Source organism: Capsicum annuum, chromosome 2 (assembly GCF_002878395.1).
Source record: "Capsicum annuum cultivar UCD-10X-F1 chromosome 2, UCD10Xv1.1, whole genome shotgun sequence".
Classification (NCBI taxonomy): domain Eukaryota; kingdom Viridiplantae; phylum Streptophyta; class Magnoliopsida; order Solanales; family Solanaceae; genus Capsicum; species Capsicum annuum.
In genome coordinates this window covers 92,285,621-92,306,524 of record NC_061112.1, presented here as the reverse complement: position 1 = coordinate 92,306,524, position 20,904 = coordinate 92,285,621, and the positions used below count along the sequence as shown (strand labels likewise).

The window sequence follows — 20,904 nt, the reverse complement described above, 5'->3', positions numbered from 1 at the left end:
TAAGACCCAATTCGACCCCGAGATCCAATCCTAAGACTTGAATTGATCCGCCCATCCCCGACCTCCGACCCAAACCTAACCCCGAACCCTATACCAACCAATTTTTGGTTATGGTAGGGGAAAATCTTAGGTCGAGTGTCGGGTAGGGTCTGGGATTAGGAAATACTGGGTCAAGCTCCAAGTCGATCGGGTGTGGGGTGGGTCACATTACGAAGCGGTAGGTTTAAGGGCTAGGGTGGGGGTGTTTGGATGGTGAGGTTGAAGGAAAATTCAACAAATCTAATTTAATGGGAAATTTGTTGGATAAACAGCTAAACCCGTTATGATACTTCTTTATTCATCAATTATTTAAACAGTTTAATACATACTTTCTCCGTCTTATTTTAGTTAGATACATGTTATTTTATACAGTGATTAGAAATTATAAATTGAATGGTAAATTTTACTATTTTACCTTTTAATAATATTAATGATATTCATTGGACATTGAAATTGAAATTGTATACATTTAATGCATACGATTAATTTTAGGGGTAAATGTTGAGCTGAGAATTAATTGAAGTGATGTAATTAGTTAGTTAGTTAGTTAGTAAACTAATCATGAGGTTGTTAGGCAGTTAGACAGTTGTCCACTTGTGTTAACTAGGAATAATTAAGTCGGTTAGTTGTTGTGTATATGTAGAAGTAGTAGTAGTTGAAAGTGGATGGATGAATTCATTTTTTGTTCCAGTCTGTTTCTTTGAGTTGTAATCCAATGGAATAGTAGTTTCATTTCTATTCTTCTTCTTCATTCTTCTACTTCTACTTCACCTTCAACCTCCCATTAATGGAGTTTTCTTAACATGGTATCAGATCCATTTATTCCTTCTTTACACAGCTAGTTATCTACCTCTTACAATAATTTAATTTGGTATTTTGATTATTCAACACAGAAGAAAGTGTTCATCAATAGTTATCAATTTCTCAAGTTCTCTCATTGTTGTTTCTGCAAAATTAATTTACGAGTTCTTTTATCATAAGCATAATGTCGACTTATGGAGCTACAATAAGTGCTGGTACAGTTGAAGGTTTGGCGGGCCCTAAATTTGGTCACATTGAACAAGTTGTTGCCAATCATCCTTTATACATACATTCATCTGATACTCAAGGTTTGGTTTCTCATTTTAACTCAACTTCTACATTCAGAAAATTACTTTCGATGGATCAAATCTGTACGAATTGTATTGCTTGGAAAGAATAAAACTAGGTTTTCTACTAGGAACATATAGGAAGGATATGTATCCTTCTAACTTGCACAGTCTCTGGGATAGGTGTAATTCCATAGTGCTAGATTGGATTATGAATACTGTGTCTAAGGATCTGTTGAGTACTGTGATTTATGCTTCTAATTCACATAAGATCTGGGAAGATAACAGGAAAATGTTTGATAAGGTGAATACTTCTAGAGCTTTTTGTCCTCATAAGGAGATAGTTAATCTAGTTCAAGGTACCTCTTCAGTTTTTGTCTATTTCTCTAGATAGAGAGAGCTTTGGGATGAGTTGGAAGCTCTACTTCCTCATCCATCATGTGCTCGTCCCAAATCAAAGGACTATACAACTTATTTCCAGATTCAAAAGTTATGGTAGTTTCTGATGGGACTTAATGAATCTTATGCTCATGTTAAGAGTCAAGTTCTGCACCTCTACCCACTATTAATCACACTTATACTATGATTATAAATATGAAAATTCAGATATTAAATGGTGAACCTTAGGTGGTTCTGTTCTTGGAGAGAGTAGTTCTAGCTCTACTACTTTTATGAGTAACAAAATGACTCTTAGAAGTTCTAGTGGTGGTTATGGAGGTACTAACAACAGACGTGGTGGATTCAGTAGTGGGTATGGTGGAACCACAAATAGATACACTGGTAACTCTGGTTTCAATCACAGACCTAGAATACACTATAACCAAAGAGGTGTTTCTAGAAAAGGTCATTTGATTTGGGACTATTGTCATCTTAAGGGGCATACCAGAGAAATATGTTATAAATTGAATGGTTATCCATCAAATAGAAAGAAAAAAGTAGGGAGCATGTCTCGTAATCATACTAGTAATGTCACTATCTATGGCCATTCCTCTATTGTCTTTCAGATGACTAATGATCCTCAGGCCTCTTCTTTTGCAAGAACACCTTCTTCAGCTTCTTTATTCACTCAAGTTTAGTATAAATCATATTCTCAACATGCTCAACAAAGGCAATGAAACTGATGCAATTGCTAATATTGCAACTACTAGTTTTTCTAGTTCAGGTATTATTTCTGTACTCATGTCAAACATATCTAGTACAGAGTGGATTATTAACACAGGTGCACCAAATCACATGGTACAAAGCCTAAGCCTATTGAAATAATACACAAAATAAATAGGAAAACCAGTAAACAGTTTAATCTGCCTACTGGGGTTAAGTCCCTATTAGTCATATTGGTGAATCTTCAGTTCTTCAAGACAAGACTGTAAAAGATGTGTTGTTCATACTAAATTTTAAGTAAAACCTATTATAAGTATCTCAATTGACTAAAATCCTCAGATGTAATGTTTTATTCTTCCTTAATTTCTATATCTTTCAGGAAATTTTCACTGGGAAGGTACTGGGGATTGGTAGATAGGAACATAATTTATATTTACTGCAAACTGATGCTTCTTACACTATTACTGCTGTAAAAGAGTCATCTAGTTGTGTATCTTTGTCTGTTGCCTCTAGTAGTATGAATAATTATATCAATTCTACTTCCTCTAGTAGTGATGAGTGTGTAACAAGCTTATGGCATAAATTTTAGGTCATGCCCCTATTTTTGCTCTTAGAAGAATTACAAGCTTACATAATATCAAGCTACAAGATCACCAATGTAGTGTTTGTCATATTGCAAAACAGACAAGGTTTCCATTTCCTAAAAGTATTTCTATTTCTTCTTGTTTCTTTGATATTATTCATGCCGATGTATGGGGGGCCTATAGAGTAGCTACTCATGATGATAAAAGATATTTCTTGACCTTAGTGGATGATTTCTGCCTAGTAAAGCCGATTGTATTGTTCCACTTAGAGATTTTATCCAAATGGTGAAGACTCAATTTAGTACTGGGGTAAAATACTTTACAACTGACAATGGCACAAAGTTCTTTAACTCTCAATTTACTGCCCTGTTTAAATAGTATGGTATTATTCATCAAAGTTCTTGTGTCTATACACCTCAACAAAATGGAGTAGTTGAGAGGAGACACAAGTATATTCTTGATATGGCCAGGGCTCTGAAGCTTCAAGCCTTTCTTTTACGCAAATTCTAGGGTGAGTGTGTGACTGTTGCCGTTTATATCTTGAATAAATTACCTATTGTTCTACTGCATGGTGAATCTCCTTTTGAAAGATTCTTCCATAAGGTACCTGTTTGCATCATTTTAGAGTACTTGGCTCTTTATGTTATGGTATTGATATCAAAGATCTTATAAGTTTGCCCTTAGAGCCTATCCTTCAGTATATCTTGGTTACTCTTTTGTCCAAAAAGGATATCTACAATATGACCTTACTTCTAACTCCTTTTTTATTTGTAGAGATGTGGTCTTTCATGAAACCATTTTCCTTTTCAAACATATGAGCTCTAGCCGCCAACCTTTGTTTTTTATCCTATACTTCGTAGATGATTCACCCTCTTCTATGCCTGATGTACCTTCTGCCCCTGATATGCCTAATTTTTGTCTTCCTGTACTTTCTTGCCCTCTTTCTACTTGACCTTCTCCTCTACAAAAATCTACAATAAGCTCTAAACCACATGTATGGATGATTGACTATGACTTACCTTCAAAACCTACTAAGTCTTTCTTGTATCCCATCTTTCAATATGTTCAGTATCACTCTTTATCATCTGAGTATAAAGCTTTTCAAGCTTCTTACTCTTCTGTCTCAGATCGGCTTCCTAAAAGGAAACTTGTCTTGATCCTAAGTGGATTACTGTTATGCAAGAGAAAATGAAAGTACTTGAGGACAATCAGACCTGGTCCCGTATTCCCCTCCCCCCAGTAAAGTTTCCATTAGCTGTAAGTGGGTATATAAGGTTAAATTCTATTCTAATGGTTAAGTTGAGAGGTATAAGGCTAGAACTTGTGGATAAAATATATAGTCAACAAGAGGGTCTTGACTATACTAAAACCTTTTTTCCCTATGGATGAAATGGTTTTTGTTAGATTAGTTGTAGCTTTGGCTACTTCTTGTGGTTGGTTTATGTTCTATATATATGTTTTTAATAATTTCCTGCAATGTGATGTGTATATGCAGTTGCTTGATGGGTTTACAACCCAGGGGGATCATGCTATGGTTTGCGAAATCCACAAGTCCCTATATGTCCATAAGCAGGCTCCTAGGCAGTGAAATCTAAAATTAACAGAAGCTTTGCTAGAAATGCAGTTTGTTCAGTCTTATTATAACTATTCATTGTTTACTCAGAAGGTTGGAACTGATATTGTTATTATCCTGGTGTATGTTGATGACCTACTAATAATAGGATCAAATGTATCACTTATTTAGCAAGTAAGGTAGGATCTACAACATAGGTTTAAAATGAAGGAATTGGGAGAATTGAAATATTTTTTGGGCATTGAGATTTCTAGATTTCATGAAGGAATTGTCATGTTTCAGAGAAAATATGAACTTGAGTATGTTTTTGAGATGGGACTAGCAGAAAGAAGACCTGTAAGTACTCCGTTAGAGTTTAATCACAAGTTGACATCCACAAACTATGATAATCATATTGGTATTAATGGCACTGGTCAAGATGTACCTCTTGAAGATTGTAGGAAGTACCTATGACTGATTGGTAGACTATTGTACTTAACTATGACAAGGTCTGATATTGCCTTTGTAGTTCAAGTACTTAGTCAATTTATGCATTCACCCAAGAGGTCACATATGGAAGCAGCATTGGTGGTAGTCAAGTATGTGTGGAACTGCTGGTCTTGGTCTATTTATGCCTAGTAGAAGATATTTAAAACTGGTAGTCTATTATGATTCTGATTGGGGTTCCTATGTAGAAACTAGAAGGTCTATAACAGGGTATATAATCAAGTTTGAAGAGGCTGTGATTTCTTAGATATCAAAGAAACAAGGGACAATATCAAGAAGTTCTGCAGAAGCTGAGTTCAGGAACATGGCTACAATAGTGGCTGAGATAGTATGGCTGAAGGGGCTATTCAAGGAACTAGGAATTGAACTACATCAACCTGTTCAATTGTTCTGGGACAGAAAAACTGCTATTCAGATTGCAACACATTCAATCTTCCATGAGAGAACCAAGCATTTTGATATAGATTATCACTTTGTTAGGGAAAAAATTATTGATGGTTTGATTGAAACACAACAAATAAGTACAAAAGAGCAGCAAGCAGATTTGTTAACCAAAGGTCTATGCGAACCACAACATGATATCTTACTTAACAAACTGGGAATGAAAAATATTTTTAGTCCCCAGCTTGAGGGGGAGTGTTGAGCTGAGAATTAATTTAAATGATGCAATTAGTTAGTTAGTAAGCTAATCATGAGGTTGTTAGGCAGTTAGACAGATGTTCACTTGTGCTAAGTCAGTTAGTTTTGTGTATATATAGAAGTAGTAGTGTTTGAAATTTGATGGATGAATTCATTTTTTGTACCAGTCTATTTCTCTGAGTTGAGATTCAATTGAACAGTAGTTTCATTTCTGTTTTTCATCTTCTTTCTTTTGTTTCTGCTTCACCTTCAAGCTCCCATTAATGGAGCTTTCTTAACACTAAAATAGAAACAAAATAATTGTATTCTGATTTAGTAAGCAATTAACTAATATGTAACTTTTATTTTTAGAAAGATGACCAATTAATATAAGATGGAGGGAGGCTAAAAAAAATCACATCACGAATGTAGAAGTGTGAGAATACTAGAACTACAATTGCATACTTTATCTAGCCTCTTTCGAGTTTCGACTAGTGACAAAATTAATTAATTAATTAATTATGAAAAGCATGTCTCTGGATAAACAAAATTAATTACAATCAATAATAAAATGTATAAACAACATAAATCCCATAGTTAATAAACTTAATTACATAGTATTTTGGATTAGTTTTCTCTCTGTCAGATTTGAAAAAGTACTTATACATGTGTACCGAATCATATACATTAGTGGAATGTATAATATAAAAACCCTTTTTTCTATATTTAAAAAGATTAAATCAGCCACCTTAATTCTCTAACTTAATTAACGAAAATTATTAATGTATGGATTAGTGAAACCTTAAAATTAATAACAGTAAATCAAATTTAAAAAAATTTAAAACATCACAAAAACTGAGTAGATCGATCTTGGAATTTCTCCCCCAACAATTGTTTTCGAAGATGTTCAAAATCAATTTTTCAGCAACCTCCAGCATCATTATGAACATCGCAATTTTATTGAGGCATTCTGGTATTTGGCATTCTAAAATTATATATGAACAATACAAAAGTGATGGTATTGTTGTTTTTGAAAGCATATATTTTTCGAGGTTGATCTCGATGATTGCTTCAGAACTAGATATTGATCAATGTAGAAAAAAGATAGAATTCAAGTATATCGTGGATGGTAATTCTTCACCAATTATTATAAGGAACGATAACGGAGTGAGGGTGTATATGGAGTTGAAGAAAAATTTCTCAGAATTTGTCAATTATCCTCTGTGCATATCGAATTCTGATAATTCAAAAGAAGATTTAGAGTTTGATGAAAAAACTGGAGCTGTCCTTTGTGTTGAAGGAATCGAAACTGACGCTCTTGCTTTAACAGTAGTTGAAACTCAAAATCACTATTCGTTATATGTTCCAAAGTTTTAAGTGAAAAACTTCATCACTGACGCTCTTGCTTTTTCTTTTTTAAATCATTGTTCATTTTTCATTACTTGCATAACAATTTAGCTAAGTGAAGAAAGGTTCTTTGGACTCATTTTGCAATTAATTGATTAATTTATAGATGGAGAAATAATTCGTGAATGCAGGAGGGTCATTTCCAGTTGTGTGAATATTCAAGAGTATGAATTATGTGGAATTTAAATATGCTTAATTCATTGCAAGTTTAATTAGAATTTCTTTGGATATGTTGTTAATTAGAAAGTGTTCGTGATATATATTTCAAGCTTTGCTTCTTTGGCTTTAAATGTATAATCAATGAAAATGAAGATCAGATCAAGAATTTCATTGTAGTTTATTAGCTATCTTCGTATAAACAACATAAATCCCCAACTTTATGTACTAAATACCTTTTCTTTCGGATTGATTTTCTCTCTCTCAGATTCGAAAAAGTACTTATACATATCGCACCTACCTTATACATTACTTCGTATACATAAGGTAAAGCCGTTTTTCTATATTTAAGAAAAGTAAATCAGGTACCTTAATTATCTAATTTATTGATTAAATCAGACACCTATATTTAAGAAAAGTAAATCAGGCACCTTAATTAACGAAAATTACTAATTTATTGATTAATGGTACCTTAAAATTAGTAACAATAATTCAAATTGAAAAAAAAACGACACATCACAATAATTTGGTTGATTAAAAATGATATTTCTCATACAATAATTCTTCCTACATTAGTTCAAGATTTATTTCCTTTCAACCTCTAACAACAAAATGAACATCGCAATTCTGCATCAGGTGAGGTAATATGTATGTATGCAGAAAATATTACAGGTTACACTGACCTTATACATAACAGTCTGATGTATAGTGTAATTACTTTAATGTATAATGTCGACATTAACGATATTTCAAATGTATTATGTTGAAGAATATACATAACTTGATATGTATAATATCAAAAATCAAATTGTATCAGGGGACTTTTAATTTTTCAAAAATAATATATAAGTTCTTGAATATGTTAATTTATACATTAGTATGGTAATCTTATACATATGCATGTTATGTATAATATTATAGTTACCTGCATTATTTAATGAACTTACGCAAAGTAGATATGCAGAAGGTCTATCAAACTTGCAGGTAACAACAACGTTATACATATATGCATATGTATAAGGTTAACATTCTAATGTGTTATCAGTTGTGTGTTGGGTAGAATGTGTTAATATAATTAAACTGTAACTGTAATGTATAAGGCAAATACAAAGGCAGACTTATAGAACAAGATGTATAACAAATTTATATTACAAAGACAGATTTATATTAAAGATAGTTAAAATATTCTTACGACGTTCAAAAATAACACAAAGCCAAAAAAATATTCAAAACCTAACAACTGCTACATGTCTTTAACACCATTCTAAAACACAAGAAAATAACAATGTTCATATAGAAGGTGAAATTATGCACTATTCTAGACTAACTACTGTTGCTTCGTCAATTGGGTGAACATATCTTGGCCTGAATTACGGAGGATCATCATTGTCACTTGTGTATCCTTCAGTGGCCTTGATCACTCCGTAATTTCATATCCTATAATAAAAATATATAATTACAATCTTATTAAAAATCTAACACAACAAAATAATATTGAATTGAAAAGAAAAAATACAAACATAAACAATAAAAATTGACTTTAACATACAAAACCTTCAATGTATAAGCTAAAAAATACCTGCATATATCCAAAAATCTAAAACATAATGTACATATGTTTGTGTATAATAAATATAAAAAACATGTCTATTTATGTGTAATACTTTCTTATACACAACTGGATATGTGCAAGTTCAATAAAAACTGCATATTACTGTAACCTTATACATAACATTCATATATATAAGGTTACCATGTTAATATATAATGTTAACATATTCAAAATAATATATGTATTATGTTGTAGTAAGCATTGTATAGTAATGTATGTAAGTTTAAAAAATATAAGAACTATGACTTGATATGTATATCAATGTATAGTAAATAAAAAGAGAACAATTCATGCTAACTTAAGAATAATGTTTTTTATACACAACTTGATATGTATAAAAATGAACAAACAACAGATATAAACCACGTACTCATACATTGCTTAGTAATGTATAAGGGTTCAATTGAACAAACAACAGAATTTAACCACGTCTTCAAACATTGCTTAGTAATGTATGAGGATTGAAGTAACATATGTATAACAAAAAAGGCTTTAACACTACACATTACAAAGTTATGTATAACAATGTATGAGAAACCACAATTAGAAAGAAAAAAAAATTCATTATACCTTTGGAAGACGCGGTCATCCTGATTCATCAATTTTTTTCTTACGTGCAGATTTTGCAGCGGTATTTTTGAAATTTGTACCACCAACTTCCCTCAATTTATTCATTTTGATTAGGTCGTTTTGGTGTTTCAATATGTTCTCTGCGAAATTGGGATCCTTATTATCAAACATTTCAGGAACAAATCCAACAACGGATTTTCTAGAAAAGTTGAAAAAAAATAAGCAAAATCCCCCAAAAACTTTGAACTAGAAAAATTGAAAAAATTACAAAATAAAGCAAATCCCATACTGAAATGTCATTACAAAAGCTTAGATTTTAAGAACTACAAACATGCAATAATGGAAATCGAAAAAATCTGACTTTCAAAAGTTGAAAAAAAATCCTCAAAAGTAATAAAAGAAGATAATGAAGTCGAGCACTTTGATAAGTTAATGTTTGAAATTTGAAATCTTGAAACCTCCACATAATGAATTGCTTGATTGTAGGCTAAAATTAAGGAGCATTAGTTATGGAAAAATTATGTGTTTGATATGTATGAGATTTTTAGAGAGGGAAAGTATAAAAGATGGGATTTTATGTAATTAGTTTGAGATATTTATAATTATGTTTGTTAAATGGAATATTATGTAATAAGTATAACTTACAGATGTATATTTATATAATTTTTTCTACTATATAAAAATATGAGTTGGAGGACAACCAATGGCATATATGTCATTTCATATCTAAAAATAGTCATATCAAAAAAGTACTCCATTAGTCATTTATTTTTTCCCCTAGTTTATGTCTCTACATTTTCTAAGTGGACTCATTATGTGGCTAACAACATTTTTACTTTCAAGTCCCAACTTATTCAACCACGTTATTTATGAAGTAATATTTTAAATAAATTTAAGTTTATAATCTGAATCTTCTTTCACGAAATATTAGATTGTTTATATAGAACTATTATTTTTATTTTTATGTGATAAATGTTGAATGTTTTTCATATATTTTTTTTTTATATTTTAAACTTTCTAAATGAAAATTATAACTCCACCAAAATTTTTAATACTCCAAGCTTTTAGTATTTAAGCTTTTTTCCCAAATAATACTATGCATGAACTTGGTAGGTTAAAATTTAAAGTTGTGAACCTATTTAAAGATATTATTTTTTGTTCATCATCAAATAATTTTACAAAAAATATCATTAAATCAGTCTATAATTTTACTAGAAATGAAAAAACTTTACATATGTAATATTCATATAAGGCTTCGAACGCACTATTTTTGTATTCTCTTAAGGATTGTAAGTGTAATCACATTTGATGTGCATGTGAACTCACAAAACAGACATTTAAAAGATAATTTTTTTTTAAAAAAGATTGAAGTACATTAAATGGTCAGTATAAAGAACTTTTACTATATTATATAAATACATTTATATGTAAATGTTATAAATCGGCAGAAATAAAACAAACCACAAGCAAAATAATAAATAAGAACACAGAGATTTATGTGAAAATCCTTGCGAAAAAAATCACGGGCAAAGGCAGAGGAGTACAATGTAGAGAATGAGTATTTTCTGAATACAAAAAACAACCCACTAAATGTACTTATATAATATATGCATACAAATAAGTCCTAGGCCCAAAAAATATAAAGGTTCACGGGCCTATTGGCCCGATCCCTACGCTGCCACCACAGACCTCATTGAAAATCACAAACATGGGTTGCACCGCGAAACTTTCTGGTCTGGATCAACAAAATTCAGGTCACAATTCTAACAATCCTCACCTTGACACGAATTCTAATTCAGAACTCAAATCCATTTCAAGACAAACTCTCCACCTCTTCTACAAAAGCCCCTAAGGGCACATCTTAATAGTTAACACTAACCAAGTCCAAGCAATGCTTAAACTTGGCACTTGGTAGTGTATTGGTCATCATATCAGCAGGATTATCATGAATACTAATCTTGCTCACCACAATATCACCACGAGCAATAATTTCACACACAAAATGATACCAAACATCGATGTGCTTTGTCCTCACATGAAACATCTGATCTAAGAAAGATAGCACTTTGACTGTCGCAAAAGACCATAGTAATCTGTAAGTCTTTGCTAAGTTCACCAAACAGACTCTTCAACCAAATAGCTTCCTTGAAAGCCTCTATAATAGCCATATACTCCGCCTCAGTAGTTAACAAAGCAAACATAGTCTGTAACGCAGCTTTCCAACTAATAACACAACCACCACTGGTGAAAACATAGCCTGTAAGGGATCTCCTTTTATCATGATCTCCTACAAAATCAGAATCAACATACCCGACTACTCCATCTCTATTTTGCCCAAACTGCAAGCAAACATCAACAGATCTATACAAGTATCTGAAAATTCATTGAACTATTTTCCAATGTTCTTTGTCAGGATTTGCCATGTATCTGCTAATTGTACTGACAGCATAAGATAAATCTAGTTGAGAACACACCATTGCATACATAAGAGACCCGTCGACACTAGAATATGGAACTCGAGACAAATAGTCATGCTCATCATCTGTCTTTGGAGATAAAGTGGCTAAGAGTTTTAAGTGAGCTGCCAATAGAGTACTTACAGGCTTGGAATTTTGCATATTATACCTATGAAGCACTTTTTCAATATATCTTTTCTGACTCACGTATAACTTACAATTCTTTCTATCCCTCAGAATCTCCATGCCAAGAATCTTCTTTTGCTGCTCCTAGATCCTTCATATCAAATTCCTTACTAAGCTGGGCTTTGACTTTTATTAGCTCTCTCATATTCTTTGATGCAATCAATATATCATCAACATACAAAAAAAGATACACGAATGAACTATCACTTCCCTCCTTGAAGTAGACACAACTATTACATCTTCTCCTCTGAAACATGTGAGAGGTCATAAAAGAGTCAAACTTCTTATACCACTGCCTGGGCTACTACTTTAAGCCATAAAGAGACTTTTTCAGCAAGCACACATAGTCTTTCTTTCCTAAGACTACAAAGCCCTCTAGTTGCTGCATATAGATATCCTTCTTAAGTTCTTCATGTAGAATGCAGTTTTAACATCCAACTACTCAAGCTCAAGATTATGCATGGTCACAATACCAAGCAATGCTTGAATCGAACTATGCTTTACAACCGGAGAAAACACATCTCTGAAGTCGATACCTGGAACCTAACTGTAACCTTTAGTAACTAGTCTTGTTTTATACCTAGCATCTTCAACTCCTGATGTTCCTTCTTTCTTTTTGAATACCCACTTGCAACGGATAACTTTCTTATCTTTAGGCAATCTCTCTAGATCTTATGTGTCATTCTTATGAAGTGATTCCATCTCCTCCTGCATAGCAATCATCCATCGGCCGAAATCATCACAACTAACTACCTCTGAGTAAGAAGAAGGATCTTTACCGGAATTAATACCTTCTGCTACACTCAATACATAAGCAACAAATCAAATGCAACATACTTCTGAGGAGGTCTAATATCTCTTCTGGGCCTGTCTTTAGCAATTAAATATTGTGGCGCCATTGGTGGTGAAGAAGAAATAGTATCGCGCTGTATCTTTGGGCTAGACTGAGAGGTAGACACTGGTGTAGACTTTGATCCAATCTGCAATTCAACATGGGTTCTTGACTTTTGCTGATTCATGTCACTAAGCTCATTTGAGGGCGAAACACTAGATTCGGAGGGAGCCCGAAGCATGTCAGTTTTATCAAACAACATCCCTGCTACTTATAACCTTTCTGCTTGCTGGACACCAAAGTTTATAACCTTTAACAACAGGCTTATAACCCATAAATAAGCACTTGACAGATCTAGGTTCCAACTTTCCACTATCAGTATGAGCATACATAGGAGATCCAAATATCCTCAAATCAGAATAACTAGCAGGAGTACAAGACCATATCTCTTATGGAGTCTTTTAATAAATCGCGACTGAGGGAGAGCGGTTAATAATAAGACAAGTTGTGGAACCAGCTTCAACCCAAAAAGACTTGGGTAAAACAACATTAGAGAGCATACAACGCACCTTCTTCATTATAGTCTTATTCATTCGTTCTGCCACACCATTCTTTTGTGAAGTATGATAAACTATCAAGTGCCTTACAATTCCTTCTGTCTTGCACAAAGCATTAAATTCATTAGAACAGAACTCTAAACCATTATCGGTCCGAAGGCATTTTACCTGCTTCCCTATCTACTTTTTAATCATAGTTTTCCACTCCTTGAAAGTAGGCAACACATCATTCTTTTGCTTCAGAAAGAACACCCAAAATTTTTGGAATAGTCATCAATAATAGTCACAAGTAATTAACGTCTCTTCTAGAAATTACTCTAGAACGACCCCAGAGATCAGAATGAATATAATCAAGTGTGCCCTTAGTTGAGTGGATGCCTTTAGTGAATCTGACTCTCTTCTGCTTCACGAAAATGCAGTGCTCACAGAACTCTAATTTGATAATACTCTGCCCATCAAGAAGTCCTCTCCTGCTTAGTTCAGCCATCCCGTTTTCACTCATATGCCATAGGCACATATGTTAAAGTTTAGCAACGCCACTTTTTGATAGAGAGGAGGTAGAAACAGTTGCATCACCTGTAATAGTAGAGCCTTACAGGACATACAAATTTGTAGAATTTCTCTGTCCCTTCATCAAAACAAGATAACCTTTAGTAACCTTTAGGACTCCACCTTCACCAGTGTACCTATAACCGTTTGAATCAAGGGTACTCAAGGAAATAAGATTTTCCTTCAAGTCTGGGACATACCGCAGATCACCAAGTATCCTCACAACTCCATCAAACATCTTGATACTAATTGTTCCAATACCATCTATCTTACAAGGTGTATTATTTTCCATCAACACAACACCTTTAGAGACTGTTTCATATGTTATAAACCAATCCTGATTGCGAGACATATGAAACGTGCAAGCTGAATTAAGAATCCAATCCTCACAGGGTTTGGAATTACCATAAAAAAACTACCGAGTTCTCCATCACTATCACCATCTTCAACAAAACTGGCTTCACCGGACTTCTCTAGTTGGTTTTTCTTCGATTCTCTTTTCTCTTTATTCTATAACTTTCAACACTCGGATTTTATATGGCCCTTCTTCTTACAGTAATTACAGGTTTTGTTTCTGTTTCTGGATTTTGACTTATTCTTGTTATTACCCCCACAATTCCTCTCACGAGTCCTTCCTCCTCGAACAATGAGACCATCTCATTGAGTCTCCGACCTATTCATAAGATGTTTCATCTTCTCCTTAGAGAACAACGCATTATAGACTTCATCAATCGTCAGGGTATCACGGCTATATAAAATCATATCCCTAAAGGTCGTGTATGATGCAGGTAACGAACACAATAAAATCAACCCTAGATCTTTCTCATCGAACTTAACCCCCAGGGTCTCTAAATCAGAGACGATTTTCTTAAATATAGATAGGTGATCCTCCAAGGATGCACCCTCGGACATACGATGGGAATAAAGTCGTTACTTGAGATATAACTTACTTGTTAGGCTCTTCATCATACACAACGATTTCAGTTTCAAGCACAACGCAGCGATTGTGGTCTCCTTCAAAATATCCTGTAGAATCTGATTGGATAAATAAAGGTAGATCTAAGATAGAGCTTTCTGATCGTTACGTCGTTTGTCCTCATTCGTCCACAATGAGGACATCTTCTCAAACCCTAATAAAGCATCGTTAAAATCCATCTGTGCGAGCACGACCCGCATCTTAACCTGTCATAACAAAAATCTGGTGTTGCGATCCAACAGCGGAATATCATACTTCATGCCGAGAAAACAATCAAACAGGCTATGACACTAGTTTATTATAAATTGGCAAAAATAAAGCAAACCATAAGCAAAATAATAAATAAGAACACACAGATTTACGTGAAAATCCTTGCGGAAAAAACCACAGGCAGAGGCAGAGGATGTTTCATTATAATAAAAGAAGAGGAGTACAATGTGGAGAATGAGTATTTTCTGAATACACAAAACAACCCACTAAATGCACTTATATAATATGTGCATACAAATAAGTCCTAGGCCCAAAAAACATAAAGGTCCACGGGCTTATCGGCCCGATCCCTACGCTACCACCACAGACCCCATTGAAAATCACAAACATGGATCGCACCGCAAAATTGTCTGGGTCGGATCAACAAAATTCGAGTCACATATCTAACAGTAAGCTTTCATAAAAATTAAGATTTGTAATCTTAAAAATAAGATATATAATACTTCATTCATTTCTTTTTATTTGCTCCATTTGGATTGTACATTTATTCCTAAATATTTGCTCCTTTAATCTTTCAAGAAAAGTTTGAACACAATCTTTCTATTATACCCTTGTTTAATAAATGTAGTCATTATTATTTTGAAAAAAGGTATAAAATATAATTAGGAGTATATTATTGAAATTTCTTTTAATTTTATTGAAATAAGAGATTAAAGTACATGTCTAACCCAAATAGAGCAAAGAAAGAGGAATGAACAGAGTACGATATAATAGATTAACTTGCATGTAAAATTACTTTAAACTAATATCAAATAACATTTATTTTTTTAATTCCTTTAATAAATTTTTTACTCATCCAATATTAATTTAATTTGTGCTCTGTCTTTTTATAGATAATTTTCGACTATCAATAATGTATCTTTAGTATTTTTATATTATTTTATTATAAAAATGAATGTATGATATATTTATATTAATAAGAACAAACTCTTATCTCCTTATTATAAATAAGCTATTTACTTTTATTTATATAGTATATTAGGTTAAAAGACCATATTTTAAGAAAATATTGCTTGTAAAATTTTATAAAAATATTAATATACTGGCGCTTATAATTTTAATGTATCCTCTTGTATAGTGTTCAAATAAAATTAAAAACTAAAAAAATTAATTAAAAAAAAATGTTTGACCTGATATTAAAATAAGCATTTGAAGCATATTATATTCTAATTTTAATTAGGGTAATTTAAATAAGTTATAAGATATTATTTGATTTTATAAAATAATAAAACGTAATTTTTCAAAGAGTGATTTCTATTATCATTTTCTATCATATTTATTTAAACCTATTAATTTAATTTTTTTTGATAAATTAATTAAATACCAATAATTACATTTAAAAACTGTAACGGAGCCTGTAATACAAAAACTAGGCATAACGACAACCTCGGATCAGTCTCTAATTAATGGTTCAATTTTGCAAAATGATTTTTAGAAAAACAAATCCAACGCCCCATCATCAAGCCCACCAAAAGAAAACTAGCCGTTACACAATCTAGAAGCGTCAAAAGCTCAATGTTCTTCTTTCCACCCGCTTCCCTCGTTGATCAATGAATTCAAGAACCAGAAAACCCTAGCCAATCAGCAATACAACAAAACCGAAATTCTGATCAACTCTTAAGCAACAATCAAATTGTTTTTCCGACGATTATGATGGATTTCAACGCCAAATCTACTAGGCTTACGCCTAAAAAATGCTCAAAAAGTTCCGAGAATTCGAACCCCAATGTGGAACTCAGTCCGTGTTTATCAAAATCTTCTAAATCACCAGCGACAAAGACACAGAAATCAGTTTCCAGAAATGCTAAGACAATTCAATTGGCTTCACCTTCCCCAAAAAATAAGATTCGTCAGAGGAAGTTTGTGATCGCGAAGAAGAACAAGTCTAATAGAGATGGTGTGAATGGTTCAATGGTTTGTAAGTGTAATAAGGATGGTGCTGCGAAAAAGAAGTGTCTTTGTGTTGCTTATGAGACTCTTCGGGCTTCTCAAGAAGAGTTTTTTAAGAATCGCGGTGGAAATGAACAGGAAGAGTGTGATATTGAGAAGTTAAATGAAATTAATGGAGCTGAAAATGGCTATGGAGAGCGAATTACAGGGTTGAGTGTAACAGCAGTCGACCATGAGGTAACAATTCCTGTATCAATTTCCGAGGTTGAATTGGGTGATTGTTGTGTAACAGATAAATTGGCAGAAAATTCAAAGGAAGGCGTTGGTTCGGGTGAGATGAGTGTTGGGACTTTAAAGAGGAGGAGGGAGAGGGTGTTGGAAGAAGCAAGACAAAGTGTACCTGAAGCTGGTTCTGGAAGAGTGAAGCATTTAGTTAAGGCTTTCGAGAAGCTTCTCTCAATACGAAAAATAAATGAGTGTGAGGAGAAAGGGGTAAACGATGAAAATGAAGTAAAAGATTCTAGCAAGGAACAAAAATGGGCATTGCCTGGCTTGCAGCCTCCCAATATTCCAGAGACACAGGTATCTTCTTCTTCGTTCTGTCCATCAGATTTCTTCCTCACCTCTGAGAATTTAGGGTTGGATTGGCGTTGTTCCTCCTCATTGGATAGCAGCCATGGATGGTTAGTACTTGAAACTTCATTCATTCTAATAGTTTTTCTGTTTTTTTTAGGGATTCATTACAAATTGACTATCGATTATCATTCATATAGCAGATTCTTTTTAATTTACGATTGAGCTGTAATTTTTGCTTTTGAATGCTGACAATAATGCTATTTTTTTCAAGCAGGACTTCAGGTGGTGCTCGAAGGAGCAGACGTAATGTAAGAGTTTTCTTATTATCATCCATTACAGATAGATGGAGAAGAATTCTGTTAATCTCTAAGCTCTTTTTGTCGTTCTTAATGCTGCAGAGTGCTGAATCATCGGGCACAATTGCTAAAAGAAATTGGAAGAGAAGGCAGCTCAAAGCAACCTCCCAAAAGCCCTTCAAACTTAGAACTGAGGTATGTAAATTGAGTCTTTGGTTTCTCTAACCTTCTTGCGAAAATATGATCAAGTATGCAATTGCATATATCTGGTGGAGATGTGCGGGCTGCTGCCACTAATAGTAATTTATACAGACCTGACATCAAAAGATGCACTGAATTCTATGTCTACAAGAAAAGCTGGTTTTATTTAAGCTGAGGGTCTATCCGAAAACAGCCTCTCTATCTCTAAGAGGTAGGGGTAAGGTCTACATACCTCCCCAGGCCCCACTTGTGGAATTACATTGGATGTGTTGTTGTTGTAAGTTCCCTTTGTTAATGATTCATGATCGTCATTGTTCAATGATCACTAGCAGGGCGGTCTTTATCTGTATAGTTTCCTATTCTTTGATCCACCAGTTAATAGTGTCCTTTCATTGTTGAACTGCATATATATCTGCTTTTTCAGATTTAGGATGTCATGCGGAACCCAATTGATCATTTGTACCAATTTACTTGAGGAGTTTCTTATAATTGACTATTGCTACAGGAAAGGGGAAAATGTAAGGAGGAAGAATTTTTGCAGAAAGTGCAACGAATGGTGGAGGAAGAGGAGAAACAGCGGATACCTACTGCACAAGGCCTTCCATGGACAACAGTCATGCCAGAGGTAGTGTATGCTTCACCGCAGTCATTTCTAACCACTAAGTACTTAGCATGTGAATGTATTGTTTGAAAAAATTTATGCCTGGATCATAAAACGGAATGCATCTTGTTGATCTCGTATTTTGGAGACTGCCCTTCTTTGGACCTAAAATCAAAGTAAAATGTCATTGGAACTTCATGTTATTTCCTCCTCACTAGGCACAGATCTTTTGCACTTGGGTGTTGCAGTTTATGGTTCAGCCTGTTATGAAAGAAAACTGAATTATCCTGTTTTCAACTGCTTAGTGTTTGCCAAAGCCTCCGACAAAAGAGAGCACAAGGCCAGTTGATCTGGTGCTGCACAGTGACATTAGGGCTGCTGAACGTGCTGAGTTTGATCATCAGGTAGATATTGTTTATTCTTTATTGACTTTGGTCATTCATCAACCTAAATTAATTCTTTTACTGAACAGGTTGCTTTAATTTTGTGTAAAACGCTGCTATGGATGTCTCCTTTTTTTTCCTCTTAAGAATATCTCATCTGAAACATGTAAATATACGTTTGTGTAAAGAGATTCTGAAAGAAAGTGCACCAAGAGCACCCAAGCAAACTTGTTATAGTGAAAGAGGGCTAGTTTTAGATTCTTGTTCAGGTAGATATTGTTTATTCGTTATTGACTTTGGTCATTCATCAACCTAAATTAATTCTTTTACTGAACAGGTTGCTTTCATTTTGTGTAAAATGCTGCTACGGATATCTCCTTTTTTTCCTCTAAGAATATTTCATCTGAAACATGTAAATATACATGTGTAAAGAGATTCTGAAAGAAAGTGCACCAATAAGAGAGCACCCAAGCAAGAGGGCGAGTTTTAGATTCTTGTTCATGTTATATTTCATTATGAGAAATGCATGCGATATATGTAAAGAAATAACCAAAGGGAGAGCGCATGCGTAAGAAGACAGAACCTGTAAATAGTTGTCATTTGTTGAAGGCACAGTAGTAACTTATGCTCCTGGTTTTTCCATGCTTGCATCAGGTAGCAGAAAAATTGAGCCTTATTGAACAATACAAGATAGAAAGAGAGAGACTGCAGAAGGTAAGCCAAGCATATTTTCTCAATACATACATGTAGTTTCTCTCTTTCATTTTTGTAATATTTTCTTACTTTCTCTAGATGGCTGAGGAAGAAGAAATTAGGAGGCTGAGAAAGGAACTTGTTCCAAAAGCTCAACCCATGCCCTACTTTGACAGGCCTTTTATCCCTAGAAGGTAACAAAGTTCCCAACTTTACTTTATGTACCTTACCAAGTTTTGCTTCTTCTAATAGGAATATACTAGCTTTAATTAAGAATTACTTATAAAGAGGAAATTTGGTGGTCTGCATTAGGTCAACAAAAGATCCTACCATTCCAAGAGAGCCAAAGTTCCATATACTACCTCAACATAAGAAAATCAAATGCTTGCATGTCTTGGAATGATGATATGTACATACACAACAACAATGAATGGGGGATGCAGCAATGACTAGTGACGTCGTCCTGCATTTGGGTTTCCATCACCTACTGATATTCTTTTATTTAATGGTGTATATGAAGCAGTAGTTTTTCATAATCGTATCATAATCATTTTTGGGAAAAGAAAACAAAGTAGTGATTGAATCGCGAATTTTTCATAATTGTCTCAATTTTGGGAAAGGGAAGAAGAAAACAATGATTTTGGCACAATGGTATGCCATCTTAATGAACTACTCTCTATCTGCAACTTCTGTGATATTATGCTTTTTAAAATCCTCCCATTTTTCCGCTTCAAGTGATCGTTGAACTTACTTTTCCTGTTGCTTGTCATTTTATCGTCGAACGTTTTAATATGTAAACTAGGCAGCAACTATAATCAGCGTTGATCACAACTCAAAATCTACCTTAAAAGTACAGAAAAAAAATGAGCCGGAGTTCTATTGCAAAGAAAAATAAACCAAGGCAATGAACTTGTTAGTTTCTTGGAGATGCTGCTGGATTACCATGTATCTGCAGTGAGAACAAGGAAACAAACAATTCTTGGTCAAGAGTGGCAACTGGCAATTAAAGACAGAATTGATTGTTTAGTCGAGTCCCAAGCCTAAAGGGAAATTGCTTTTCATCCCTGAAATATCGACTAGATTCTTATATGCTTAAGCACATTTAGATTTCGATTAATTAAAATGCTCATCTTTGATCCTTATGCTTGTGAATCTCACCAATTTAAGGAACTATCTACTGCTAAACAATTTAATTACTTATGTC

The 20,904-nt window shown here is 33.6% G+C and overlaps 1 protein-coding gene across 1 annotated transcript; it reads left to right on the top strand.

The window, feature by feature from the left end:
* The first annotated feature begins 16,370 nt into the window (after positions 1-16,370).
* LOC107861025 lies at positions 16,371-20,442 on the top strand. The gene is made up of 8 exons (XM_016706433.2): positions 16,371-17,633; positions 17,801-17,834; positions 17,925-18,017; positions 18,529-18,648; positions 18,930-19,028; positions 19,662-19,721; positions 19,800-19,894; positions 20,013-20,442. Exons 1-8 carry the CDS (start codon positions 16,711-16,713, stop codon positions 20,101-20,103), a joined length of 1,515 nt encoding a protein of 504 aa, XP_016561919.2. The 5' UTR covers positions 16,371-16,710; the 3' UTR covers positions 20,104-20,442.
* The last annotated feature ends 462 nt before the right edge of the window (positions 20,443-20,904 follow it).

Bases quoted from the DNA above. Each gene is read 5' to 3' on its own strand.
- LOC107861025 (XM_016706433.2), top strand. From the start codon at position 16,711: ATGATGGATTTCAACGCCAAATCTACTAGGCTTACGCCTAAAAAATGC. The intron at 18,649-18,929 runs GTAGTGTATGCT...TCAACTGCTTAG, and splicing joins GGACAACAGTCATGCCAGAG to TGTTTGCCAAAGCCTCCGAC. The intron at 19,029-19,661 runs GTAGATATTGTT...TGCTTGCATCAG, and splicing joins GTGCTGAGTTTGATCATCAG to GTAGCAGAAAAATTGAGCCT.